The sequence below is a fragment of the Lontra canadensis genome, unplaced genomic scaffold (assembly GCF_010015895.1).
Source record: "Lontra canadensis isolate GAN:19392208 unplaced genomic scaffold, GSC_riverotter_1.0 scaffold93, whole genome shotgun sequence".
In the NCBI taxonomy this organism is placed as follows: domain Eukaryota; kingdom Metazoa; phylum Chordata; class Mammalia; order Carnivora; family Mustelidae; genus Lontra; species Lontra canadensis.
This window is the reverse complement of record NW_022631087.1, coordinates 3,089,524-3,101,923: the sequence shown is the minus strand read 5'-3', so window position 1 is coordinate 3,101,923 and position 12,400 is coordinate 3,089,524. Positions and strand designations below refer to the sequence as shown.

At 42.7% G+C, this 12,400-nt stretch overlaps 1 protein-coding gene across 4 annotated transcripts in view; it reads left to right on the top strand.

The window, feature by feature from the left end:
• The window catches only part of PRDM4 (PR/SET domain 4), a 28,227-nt gene extending 18,482 nt beyond the window's left edge, over positions 1 to 9,745 (top strand). For all 4 annotated transcript variants that reach the window (XM_032836517.1, XM_032836520.1, XM_032836519.1 and 1 more), the window contains 2 exons: positions 1,224 to 1,392; positions 8,021 to 9,745. In XM_032836517.1, the coding sequence (XP_032692408.1) occupies positions 1,224 to 1,392; positions 8,021 to 8,333 (482 nt within the window). In that variant the 3' untranslated portion in view covers positions 8,334 to 9,745. The remainder of the gene's footprint in view (positions 1 to 1,223; positions 1,393 to 8,020) is intronic.
• Positions 9,746 to 12,400: the final 2,655 nt, after the last annotated feature.

Sequence of the window (12,400 nt, the reverse complement as noted above, 5' to 3'; positions counted from 1 at the left end):
CTGACAGCAGGACTTCATTGGGTGATAAATCTCGGTGGGATAATTGTGCTTCCTCAATGTTAGCTCGCATTATTACGATGTTTCACCTTCCAAGTGCCCCTACTATAGTTTGAAGGTGACTGGGAAAATGGACTTCATCAGGAAGTTGATACGTGTGTTTGGACTGAAAGCAAAGGGAATTCTGTAGAAACGCTCTGAGCCTTGCGTAGACCTTATTCCTAGTCAGTGGCCAGAGCCAGTTTTTTTTCCTGTGAATATGGTACAGTCAACACTGCCAAATTTTGTATTTTGAGTTTCCATTCACTAAACTCCATGGAAACCAACCCCTTTCTTTTAGCACATATTTTTTAAAGACGACAAAATAACCCATGACATCTTGGTTTTCTTGGCTGGGTCATTGGTTCCCCAAATCTTTGAAAGTAAAATTCTGCCTTGTCCTTTTGCATTTAAGACTGTGTGGTCACGATGGAGACTATATGACCCACAAAGCTTCAGATACAGACTAGACTTTACAAAAGGTTGTCCAATCCCTGACCTATGGTAATCTTATTTCTGCATTCTTTTTTTTTTTTTTTTTTTTTAAGATTTTATTTGACAGAGATCACACATAGGCAGAGAGGCAGGCAGAGAGAGAGAGAGAGGAGGAAACAGGCTCCCCGCTGAGCAGAGAGCCCAATGCAGGGCTTGATCCCAGAACCCCGGGACCTTGACCTGAGCCAAAGGCAGAGGCTTTAACCCACTGAGCCACCCAGGCGCCCCTTAATTCTGCATTCTTAGAAGGATTTTATTTCACCTCTAGTTTATGAGATCGTATGTTTTAATAAAACTGTACATTGTAAAAGCATGTTTGTCTGTTCACAGATGTTAGAATTCATGAGGTTTTTTAAACATCATTGGGTTAGGTTGGTTGCTAGGATTATAAGTAATTTCTTCCCAGATTTCATATGTGTCAGCTATAAACAGTAAAAAAAAATACGTGTAATAGTCAGGTAAGTGGTCCTAGAAGGAGGTCAGATTTATTAGCTTCGCTGGCCTTTGTTGCAGAATATAAATTCATTTTCTCTGACTGGTTCTAGGTAGATAGCCCTAGAGAGTGATGTTCCAGTTATCAGTTCGGTTTCATTCCTGCCTCTGCCACATACCCATACTTGTGTCTGTCTGTCTGTCTGGAGAATGCTAGTGATTGTTTTATTCACAGCGTGACAATTTGGGTTAATGTGCAGGTCAGAAGAACTACAGATGTACTTTGTGTGACAAGTCTTTCACCCAGAAGGCTCACCTAGAGTCCCACATGGTTATCCACACGGGTGAGAAGAATCTCAAGTGTGATTACTGTGACAAGTTGTTTATGCGGAGACAGGACCTCAAACAGCATGTGCTCATCCACACGCAGTAAGTTACCTCACAGCACACGTGCTCCTTAGGTGGTGCATTTGAGTTCTTGCAAGTGCTGACTCATTGTCTCCTACCTTGGTAGCTGCTTCTTGTGTTCACATAGTCAAACGAAGGTTAGAAATCTAAGTTTTTGGGTTTAACCTGGAAGATTTCACTTGCTTGCTTTATTTTTCTTATTTTCTCCTCTATTTATTTACTTTTTTCAACACGTAATCTCATTTAACAAATATTTTTTAAGTACCTCCTCGATGACCACCATTATGCCAAGTGGTGAAAATACAGAGATGAAAGACACAGACTTTGTCTTTAAAGAGCTCAGAGTCCACTAAGAGAGCCAAAACAGTAGAACACTACTGTACCACGTTGCAGTTAGAGTAAGCATCAGATCCTGAGAGGCTGTGAAAGAGGGTCACAGACCTGGCCAGGGTGTCCTGGAAAAGCTTCCTAGTAGTCTGAGCTAAGTATTAAGATAAGTTAAAATTATTCACAGAGGCAAAGAAGGGTAAAAGTGTGGGAATATCTAGACATATTTAGAAACCCAGATACAAGAAGGACTGTGGAACGCAAGTGGTTCTTTACAGTTAGAGCATATTGTATATATGAGAATGATAGAGAAGCAGCAGTGAAGTCATGAACCTTTTATCCAACTAGGAAAATTAAATTTCTTTCTGGAAATAATGGGGAGCCACTGAAGGGTTTTACCTCCCCATGTAGCAGGCACTGTGCTGGGTGTGTGTTTTAATTATAGTAAAAAAACAAACAAACACCATGTAATACAAAAGTTACCGTCTTAACCATTTAAAAATTTTATTTATTTATTTATTTTAGCTAGGGGTGGAGGGTTAGATGGGGGAGGGGCAAAGAGAGATTCTCAAGCAGGCCCCATGAGCAACACAGGGCTCCATCTCACAACCCTAGGATCATGACCTGAGATGAAATCAAGAGTCGGATGCTTAAAATGACAGAGCCACCCAGGAGCCTCACCGTCTTAACCATTTTTAAGTATACTGTTAGGTAATGTTAAGTGTGTTCACACTCCTGTATAAATGTTGAAGGACTTTAAGAAAATGATGTCATAGTGAGATGTCCATTTTGTAAAGATTACTCTGGCAACAGGACAGGATGATTGAAGGAGAAGGTCAAATATTGCTCGACCTATTAAGACTTCATTGTATGAATCCAAGTGTAATTAAATGTCGGGTTGTGTTAGTTACAGTAGTGGTAAAGAGAAAAGAATAGATTTTGTGGCCCTGAGCCTTTAGCAAATGTTAGAAGAGGGAGAAGACATTAGTTTGTATTATGGAGGTACTGTTTAGAAAGTCATGTTCAATGGAAACATGATATTCTTTTTTTTTTTTTCAAAGATTTTTAAACATGTATTTGAGAGAGAGCACATAAGCAGGGGGAGCAGCAAAGGGAGAGGGAGAAGAGGGTCCCCGCTGAGCAGAGAGCCTGACATGGGGCTTGATCCCAGGACCCTGAGATCACGACTTGAGCCAAAAGATGCTTAACTGACTGAGCCACGCAGGCATCCCAAGACTTGATATTCTTATTCTGAGGTTTAGTTAGCTACTTTGCTTTCATATTTGCTCTTTTGTCTGATTCCTAATCAAATGCAACCTGGGGGGCATCCAACTCTTGGTTTTGACTCAGATGATATTCTCATGGATCGTGGGATCAAGCCGTACATGGGGCTCTGCACTCAGCCGGGAGTCTGCTTCTCTCTTTCTTGCTCTCCCTCTGCCCCTCCCCCGCTCACATATGCGCCTCTCTTTCTCTCAAATAAATAAATAAATCTTTTAAAAAATGCAACCTGAGATACTAAAATATCCATTAAGTTTGGATCTACATTCATAATTCTCAAAATGACTTTTTTAAAAACAGTGTTCATGAGGGAGCTCCATTATTAGTGTGAAATTTTAGAAATTAGACACATGAATTATCAAATACTGTATAGAATTATACATCATTAGAGCTGAAAGAGATCTCTGGGATCATTTAGTCCAGCTGCTTATGTTAGCTTGAGCTCCCACAACAGAATACCTTCTGGAGACTGGAAATCCAAAATCAGGGTGCTACTGTGGTTGGATTCTCATGAGAGCCTTCTTCCTGGCTTGTAGATAGCTGCCTTCCTGCTGGGTCCCCACATGGGAGAGAGCAGATGAGCTTTGGTCTGTCTGCCTTTTCTTCTGACACTTACCCCAACATGGGGGGTCCAGTCTTCATGACCTCATCTAAATCTAATTATCTCCCATAGTTTCCACCTCCAGATACCATAACATTGTGGTTTAGGTCTGCAGCATAAGAATTTATTGGGGGATGGGGCACACAAGCATTCAGCCCATAGCACTGCTCATAATACTTGGAAGATGTGAAAAACAGTTGGTGCCAGGGCCCTGCCTCCAGGGATTCTAATTTAGTTGGTTAGAGATAGACCCCTGGCCGTGTAATTTTTAAAGCCTCCCCAAGCGACTCTGATGTCCAGCCAATGTTGAGAGCTCCTGAGTTCATCCAGATGAAAGGCTTATTTCCACAGTGTCTCTGGCAAGTAGTACTGTGGTTTCTTCTAGAATACCACACAACTGATTTATTTAGTTTTGAGCAAAAGTTTTGCTTGAATCCGCTTATGTCAGCCTCTACACATGTCTCTGGAATGATACATGTAGGTTTAGTATCTTTTTAAACTCACAGACTTTAGTACTTAATGATTGCTGTCATGTTCCCTTTAAACCCTCTTTTCATCAGGCTTAAAGTCCTAATTTCTGCAGCTTTCCCTCTTATCACCTGGTTTCAGATTTGGTACCCAGAAGTAAAGACAATATCCTGGATATGATCTGTGCTTATTAATAAATGGAATTATTTTCTTCCTTGATTTTGACTTTCTCTCCTAAATTTGCACTTGCTTTTTTTGTAGCCATTTCACAGCATAATGCAATATAAATTATTTTGAGGTTAGTGGTGTAACTGTTTCTCCATTGGGTTTGAGAATTGGCTTAATCAGGTATTTACCAATGAAAACAATTTTCTTTAAGTGTGGATCTGCACTCTTTGTCACAATAGCAAAACATAATAACCCTCTTTGCCAAACTCCCATGGGATACAAAATTTTTAGGTCATCTGAGCTTTAACCTAGTGTGTAAGTCATTCATAAGTAAGAAACACCACTCAAAATATTTTTTTTAAAGATTTATTTATTTTAGAAAAGCAGAGCGCATGTGTGCGCACATGACAGGGGAGTGACAGAGAGAGAGAGAGAGAGAGAGAGAGAGGGAGGAGAGACTCTCAAGCAGACTCCCTGCTGAACGTGGAGCCTCATTCAGGGCTTGATCTCATGACCATGAGAGCTGAGCCAAAATCAAGAGTCAGATGCTTAAGCAACTGAGCCACCCAGGTGCCCCCACTCAAAATGTTTTTGTTTTTTTTTTTAAGATTTTATTTATTTATTTGACTGAGAGAGATCACAAGTAGATGGAGAGGCAGGCAGAGAGAGAGACAGGGAAGCAGGCTCCCTGCTGAGCAGAGAGCCCGATGCGGGACTCGATCCCAGGACCCTGAGATCACGACCTGAGCTGAAGGCAGCGGCTTAACCCACTGAGCCACCCAGGCGCCCCTCAAAATGTTTTTGAATGAGACTATAAATTTTCCTGTGGAGATCACTGGTAAAATTTTCAGATGTTTGCATTTTTTACCTTTAGACATTTCAAAATGGATATAGCAGTATTGAAATTCATTTTGTTTATCTGCTTAGGAAAAAATTTAGCTACAGCCCTAAAGCAAGTGCAGGACGAGTTCCTCTCCCACAGTTTGAGGGGAGTGCGAGGCATGTGGCAGAGACTGACGTGGCCCTTTCCCTCAGAAAGAGCAACTTGAGAGCCCAAGCAGGGATGCTTACTACTGGTCATCTCTGTAGTCCCATGGCTTTTTAGATACCATCTTTACAATTTCTGTCCCCAGCCTTATATATCTAACCATCCACTCAGCATCTCTCAGTTTTGGATGTCCACTAAAGCAACTCAAACCTGGTATGTCCAAAACTCAGCTCTTAATATTACCCCCACAAACTTGGTTTTCCCCCATTGATCATCAGCTCAGGAAATGGTGCCCCCGTTCATCCCAGTGGCTTAAGCCAAACACCTCAGAGCTGTCTTTAACTCAATCTTCCATTCTCTATTCAGCTTTTTCTAGTCAAGACCACCAGCATCTATTGTTTGGATCAGCTCAGTAGTCTTCCAGCCAGCCGATCTGCTCCTGGTCTTTCTGCTTCTGTTCTACCCAGACATGCATATACAGGCTCTGTATTCTGTCATAATAACTGGAGTGATCCATTTAAAACATAACTCAGACTGTGTTGTCTCTGCTCATAATTCCCCCGCGGCTTCCCATCATACTTGGGTTAGAAAGTGTGAAAGTCCCTTCGTGATGGAGTGGTATGAGACTGCCTCTCCCACTTCATCTTTACTTACTTTTCTACTCATGTTCTGCTTTAGTCACATTGCTCCCCCGCCCCTGTCAACCCTTGATGAGACTCTGGCATACTAAACACACTTCAGTCTCAGGAGCTTATCTGCCTACCCCCTTTCATTCAGGTTATTGCTCAAAAATGTTGTCATCTCAGAATGGCCTTCCTTGACTATCTTTTTTTTTTTTAATTATTTTTATTAACATATAATGTATTATTTGCCCCAGAGGTACAGGTCTGTGAATCATCAGGCTTAAACATTTCATAGCACTCACCATAGCACATACCCTCTCCCTACCTCCTCTCCCGCCAGCAACCCTCAGTTTGTTTTGTGAAATTAAGAGTCTCTTATGGTTTGTCTCCCTCTCAATCCCATCTTGTTTCATTTTTTCCTTCCCTCTTCCTTGACTATCTTATCTAAAATAGAACTCCATCACTCTTACCTGCGGTTTGTTGTTTTTTTTATTCCCCCATAGTAGTTTTTACTGTTTGATGCGATGTTACGTATTTTTTGTTTATGGTGTAACTCCTCCATTAGAACATAAGCTCCGAGAAAGCAGGGGCTTAGTTTTCCACATCCTGCAACCCTGCAGAATTCCTCAGTGCCCTCTCCTGCTGGGAGAAGTTGGTAGAAATGGTAAGGAGGCCAGACTTAGAACTTCTCACTGCACCCTACCACTTCTTCAAGGATTTTGACCTTTTTGTCTGTTTTGCGTATTGAGCCTGTAAGATGTAGGGTTCAGGGGCGCCTGGGTGGCTCAGTGGGTTAAAGCTTCTGCCTTCAGCTTAGGTCATGATCCCAGGGTCCTGGGATTGAGCCCTGCATCGGGCTCTCTGCTCAGCGGGGATCCTGCTTCCCTTCCTCTCTCTCTGCCTGCCGCTCTACCTACTTGTGATCTCTGTCTGTCAAATAAATAAAATCTTTTAAAAAAATAAAAATTAAAAAAAAAAAAAGATGTAGGGTTCAGCTGCTCAAAAAAAGAGTTACAGAATTCCTGGTCTACATGATGTCTTAGGTTTTTTTTTCTAGCTGTAAGATGTCTTAGCCAGGGTTACTCAAGCCTTGACACAACTGACATTTTGAGCTGGGTAATTTTTAGTTAAATGGGATACCATTAGCACCATAGTGAGATCCCATTATGTATTGGGCAGTTGTCAAAAATGTTCAAATTTGAATCTTCCAGTTGAGAACATGGGGCAGCAGGAACTCCCAAGTGGCTGTTGATGGGCATGAATGTATTAATACTGCCTCATTAGAGGGGCACCTGGCTGGTTCAGTTGGTAGAGCATGCAGCTCTTGATCTTGGGGTTGTAAGTTCAAGCTCCATGTTAGGGGTAGAGATTACTTCAAAATAAAATCTTTTTTTTTTTTTAGATTTTATTTATTTATTTGACAGAGATCACAATTAGAGAGGCAGGCACAGGGGGTTGGGGAAGCAGGCTCTCCGCTGAGCAGAGAGCCCAACCGATGCGGGACTCAATCCCAGGACCCTGGGATCATGACCCGAGCTGAAGGCAGAAGCTTTAACCCACTGAGCCACCCAGGCACCACTTCAAAATAAAATCCTAAGGAGAAATACTGCCATATTGGAAAACAGTTTAATATTATCCAGTAAAGTTGAAGATGTGCGTATCTTTTGATCTAATTATACCATCCCTGAGTATGTGCCCTAAAGAAACTTATGCGTATGCAGACCAATGTACAAATATAGAAATATTCATAGTGGTCTTTCCTGTGATGATAAATAATTGGAAAGCACCAAAATATCCATAAACAAAAGACAAATCCGGTACCACAGATAAGTTGTGGTGTATTTGTAAGTCATATACACAGCACTGGAAGGGAGCAAACTGCTGGTACTTGCAGCAACTTGAATTGATTTCGTCACATCAGACACAAAGGAGATATATACAGTGTGATCCCAAACAGGCAAAATAAAATATTAGACTCGGGTCTTGATCTTAGGATCATGAGTTCAAGCTCTGGTGTTGGGCTCCATGCTGGGCATGGAGCCTACTTTAAAAAAAAGGGAGCAGGGGCATGATCTGATTTTAGAATGGTAGAGCTCTTCTGACAAAGACCTGAGGAGGTTATGAAGAATAAATGTATGCCTTACTTGTCATTTGTAACCCCAAAACAAATGTTTTCTCTCGTGTTCCTCGTAGAGAACGCCAGATCAAGTGTCCTAAGTGTGATAAGCTGTTCTTGAGAACAAATCACTTGAAGAAGCATCTCAATTCTCACGAGGGAAAACGGGATTATGTCTGTGAAAAATGTACAAAGGCTTATCTTACCAAATATCATCTCACCCGCCACCTGAAAACCTGCAAAGGTCCCACCTCCAGTTCATCAGCACAAGAGGAGGAGGAAGATGATGACTCGGAGGAGGAAGAACTAGCGGACTCCGTGGGGACGGAGGACTGTCGGATCAGCAGTGCCATGTATTCAGCAGATGACACTCTCTCGGCGCCTAAGTAAAAAGCCAACAGTTTTGGATGGAAAATGCAAAAGGGAAAAACATGCAACCGCTTATCCACTACAGTGGTTTTTATATAAAATGCTTTCTGATTTTCTTCCAGCCAACAGTCAAAGCAGACTGAATGGGAATGGATAAAGCACTTACAGAAGAGCATCCTAATGAAAACACTGTAGAACAGATTGGGAAAAGAGAGCAGGGTAAACTATTTTTAAGTGATGTATGGGGAAGAAAGTGTCAGCTTCTGGAGTCCATTCCTTATTTTCATGATAAACTAGGTGATGCATTTATACCTGAGTCAAAGCTGTCCTCCGTCCAGACAAATCAGATTTATTTGAAATTCTTCCCATTGTTCCTTTTTCTTCCCGGCCCTGTGATGTAGTAGCACTCTAAACTTGGTCCCTGTCTCACTGTCATCCCGATTGCTGATTGTGGTTCTGGTGTTGTGTTTTATGTAGACTGTTGTGACTTAAGTCATCCCAGAATGAATTGGAACACAGCATTGTAAGCTTATTGCTTTGACTTAAGCTGACAAGTTTAAAGTACCACCTGCCTTAGTCTCTCTTGGCTACTTGGGAGTTTAGGGTAGATCTTCCCAGAATTTCAGCAGATGCCTCAAGGGCAAATAAAAAAGAACCAGCCAGGCAACAGGCAATGGTGGAGGAGAAAAGAAAAGGAGAGACATCTGGGCCACTGTCCAAAAAAACTAGCTTTGATGGAAGCCAGTTTGAGACACCTGTCATTGTTCCTTAGAGATCTTTGTAGGTTTAGACATGTCTCTCTCTCTCTCTCTCTCCAGTAAAGCTTCTAGCTTCTAGACAAAGGGGAGCTGGAGGTGTAGTGAGTCAAATAATGCCTGTTGGATTATCTCCTGACAACAAGCACATGTGGACTCAGCTGGCAAAGTGGTACCTCGGACTGTAGAAAGAAGGAGGAAATGATCCTTTATATCTGGCTTATCCTACGAGAAAGAACAAGACACCATTAAGATGCTGCCAGCTCAGAATGACAAAGGATTTCAGACATCAGTGCGTTTGCAAGGTTAGGCCTCGGTTGTCTGTGGTGAAGGATCTCATCAGTTAAGCATGGTGGGTGTTAACGGATTTCGAAGGTATGGAAGGCTCGATGGTCACCACATGGGTGTGTGTTCAGGGTCCCAGCGTAGTTAATTAATCCATCCATGTGGTCTTTCACTTGATCTCACACATATATCCTGCTTTCAGCAAGAAGCAAACACATTGTTGAGACGACGGTGGATGGAACAGCTTCTGCTCTAAAGGGCAGCCTCTGGGCTGGAGTAGAGAGGACTCTGGTGGGAGGGTTTTGCTGCTAATGTATTTATGGAATGAATGTATTTCATTCAAATCTGTATTCCTCTAGGAAGGATTAAAATAAAAACCTTTTTTAAAATACAGGCTTCTCTGGTAATCTCATTTTGTGGAAGAAGAAGAATGAGTCATTTAGGGAAAAATTCGGTATAGCTTGGTTTTGTTTTCTACGGTTGGAAGTGGAGAAAGTATTTTCTAAGTAGCATAACTTTGGGATAATACTGTATTTCTGCATAACGGTGGCTAAATGAACTATGCTTTCTCTGTTTCCCATTATCATGTCCGGCCTTCGTCCTCCCTAAGGGAGTGCCTTTACTGCCTTCTTGGAGAACTTGGGTAGGTGTACAGTTGAGGAACTGGGCGAGGTGGTGGTGGTTAGAGCTGGCTGCTGATACTGGGTCATGAAGCCTCTGTCAGATAGCGCTAGTGGGACTAGGGCAGCTCCAGACAGTCTTTTGCCAAAGGCATCCTGATGGCAGGCCGCCTCTGTTTCCAGGAAACTTGGTGCTGAACTACCAGCTCCCGCTCTCCATCCATCTCACTAGCTCATGCCGGGTTAAATGCCTTCATTTCCCAGCACTGGTTGAGATGCTGTCCACGATTGTTAGCCTGATAGGAAAACAGGAAGCCTGGGAAGTGGTTTGAGAATGTAGCTGTTGCTTATTTACAACTATCCTTTCCATGTTTTCCCTCTTAGACTTATATGGCACATTCTAAGTCTTTCCCAGGAAATAAACCAATTGGTAACTGCACTTTGCCAAGGGTTTACTCAGCCATCTGTACCGTTGCCAGTGGCCTGTCTGCTGCTGCTGTTGGGGTCAGTCTGTTGTTGGGTAATGGTCCCATTGAGAGGCAGGACGGGAGCTGTGGGCTCCGGAGCCCTGCCAGATGTCTGCGCTCTGGGCTTTGCTGCATGATGGTTTGTATCCTTAGCCAAGTTTTGGGAACTCTTTATTCCTCTGCTAACTGTAAAAGAGAATAGTAAGTGTTCCCATTTGTAATGCTGTTTGATGTTAATACATGTAAAGGGCTACCATGGTGCCCCACATACAGGAAACAGTATTAGCTAATCGTCCAGTTTTAAATTAGCCCAGCATAGATTTCTAGTCTTAAAAAATTAATTAGCCCAGCATAGATTTCTAGTCTGTAGGTGACCCAAGAAGCTCTAGGTTTTACTAATACAAGTAAAAGACACATGATTTGAGTTTTCAAGGCCAAACCTAGAAGCTAGTTTGCAGTTTTCTTGTAGCTTAGTACATGAGGCTCGGTGTTTCTTTCCTTAAAAGGTGAGTTCATAACCTCTCGTGTGTGCTGAGCTGAGTTCCTCAGCACATCAAAGGGCAAAGAGGTGACAGGAGTTAAGAGTCTCCATCAGCCTTTTTAGCACGTTGGCCTGTATACACGCTTGGAGATCAACACCTTCAGCTGTGTCCTGAGGAACAGGAGCATAACAGAAGCTCTCAGCCTGTCATCGGGTATGTGAACTTGAAGTATCTGATCACTAAAGCTGCATCATAGGGTCAGACACTCCAAAATCGCCTATCTGCATGTATACAAGTGACTACTGTCTGTTAGGGGTTGAAGTGTGTTACCCCAAGATTCATATATGGAAGTTCTGACCGCTAGTACCTCAGAAGTGTGAGCATATTTGGAGATGACGTCTTCGAAGAAGTGCTTGAGTTAAAAATGAGTTCCTTCATCCGTGTCATTGGTCTGGTAAGGAAATTGGGACACGGGTGAAGATCACGCATCTGTAAAACAAGGAAAGAGGCCTCCGAGGAAACAACTCTGCTGATACCTTGACCTCTGACCTCTGGTCTCTAGAACTGTGAGAAAACGAATTTCTGTTGGTTAAGTCAGCCAGTCTGTGGTACTTCGTTAGGACAGTCCTGGCAAGCTCAACAGTGGCCAGCTGGAGGTGGCATCTTTATGATGATTGCTCAATGAGGAGCAGCTTCCAGAAGCGTGGTGATAATTGTAACCTCAGCTTTGCAAATCCCCGTGAGCAACGTAAATGGCAGGAGCAGTTCACCGTGGTGTGTACGGTCACAGATCCTGTGCTTCTGAAAGGGATAGAATGACCTCTCAGCAGTGTTTTTGTTCCTTCATTTTTCTTGCATATACACACCTGAGAGTCATGAAGTGCCCTCAGACCCATGTAGTCCTCAGACAAGGACAAATCTTTCTTCTCAAAAACAGTCTAAGTACCGGCCCAGTTTAAGGCATTATAGGTGAACAGAAAAAAGGGGCCGGGACTCTAACCCTACCCTCCGGAAACAAAATCTTGCAGAGACCTGATTGTGCAGCGGGATCACCTAAGGAGCTAAGAGATGTCAGGTGTCCACATCGGCCCCAGGCCTACTGACAAGTCTCCTGGGATCCCTAGGCCCAGCTAATCCTGGAGCCGTCCACAAGTCTTCTGTTGGGAGCCTCGGAAGACAGGGGTGCAGACGTCTATCCCTGATGCAAGCCAGACCGTGGTGAGTGTTGCAGGTATAAGTATTATTAAAATCCAGGAGCAAGAGTGGAAAAGTCCTAAGTGAAGACTAGTAAAGAAAAGTGGGGTAGACCGGCCTGGATCTAAGTTGTAATAAAGATGGAGCAATGTGTTCGAGCTAGAGGACTAAAAATTTTAGAATACCTGGTTTACCAAATCAATAGCTGCTTTTTGGTTGTTTTTAATTACAGGATACTGTTTACTTGTGGCAGGCATTGTTCTTCTAAATGCTTTATAGATAACA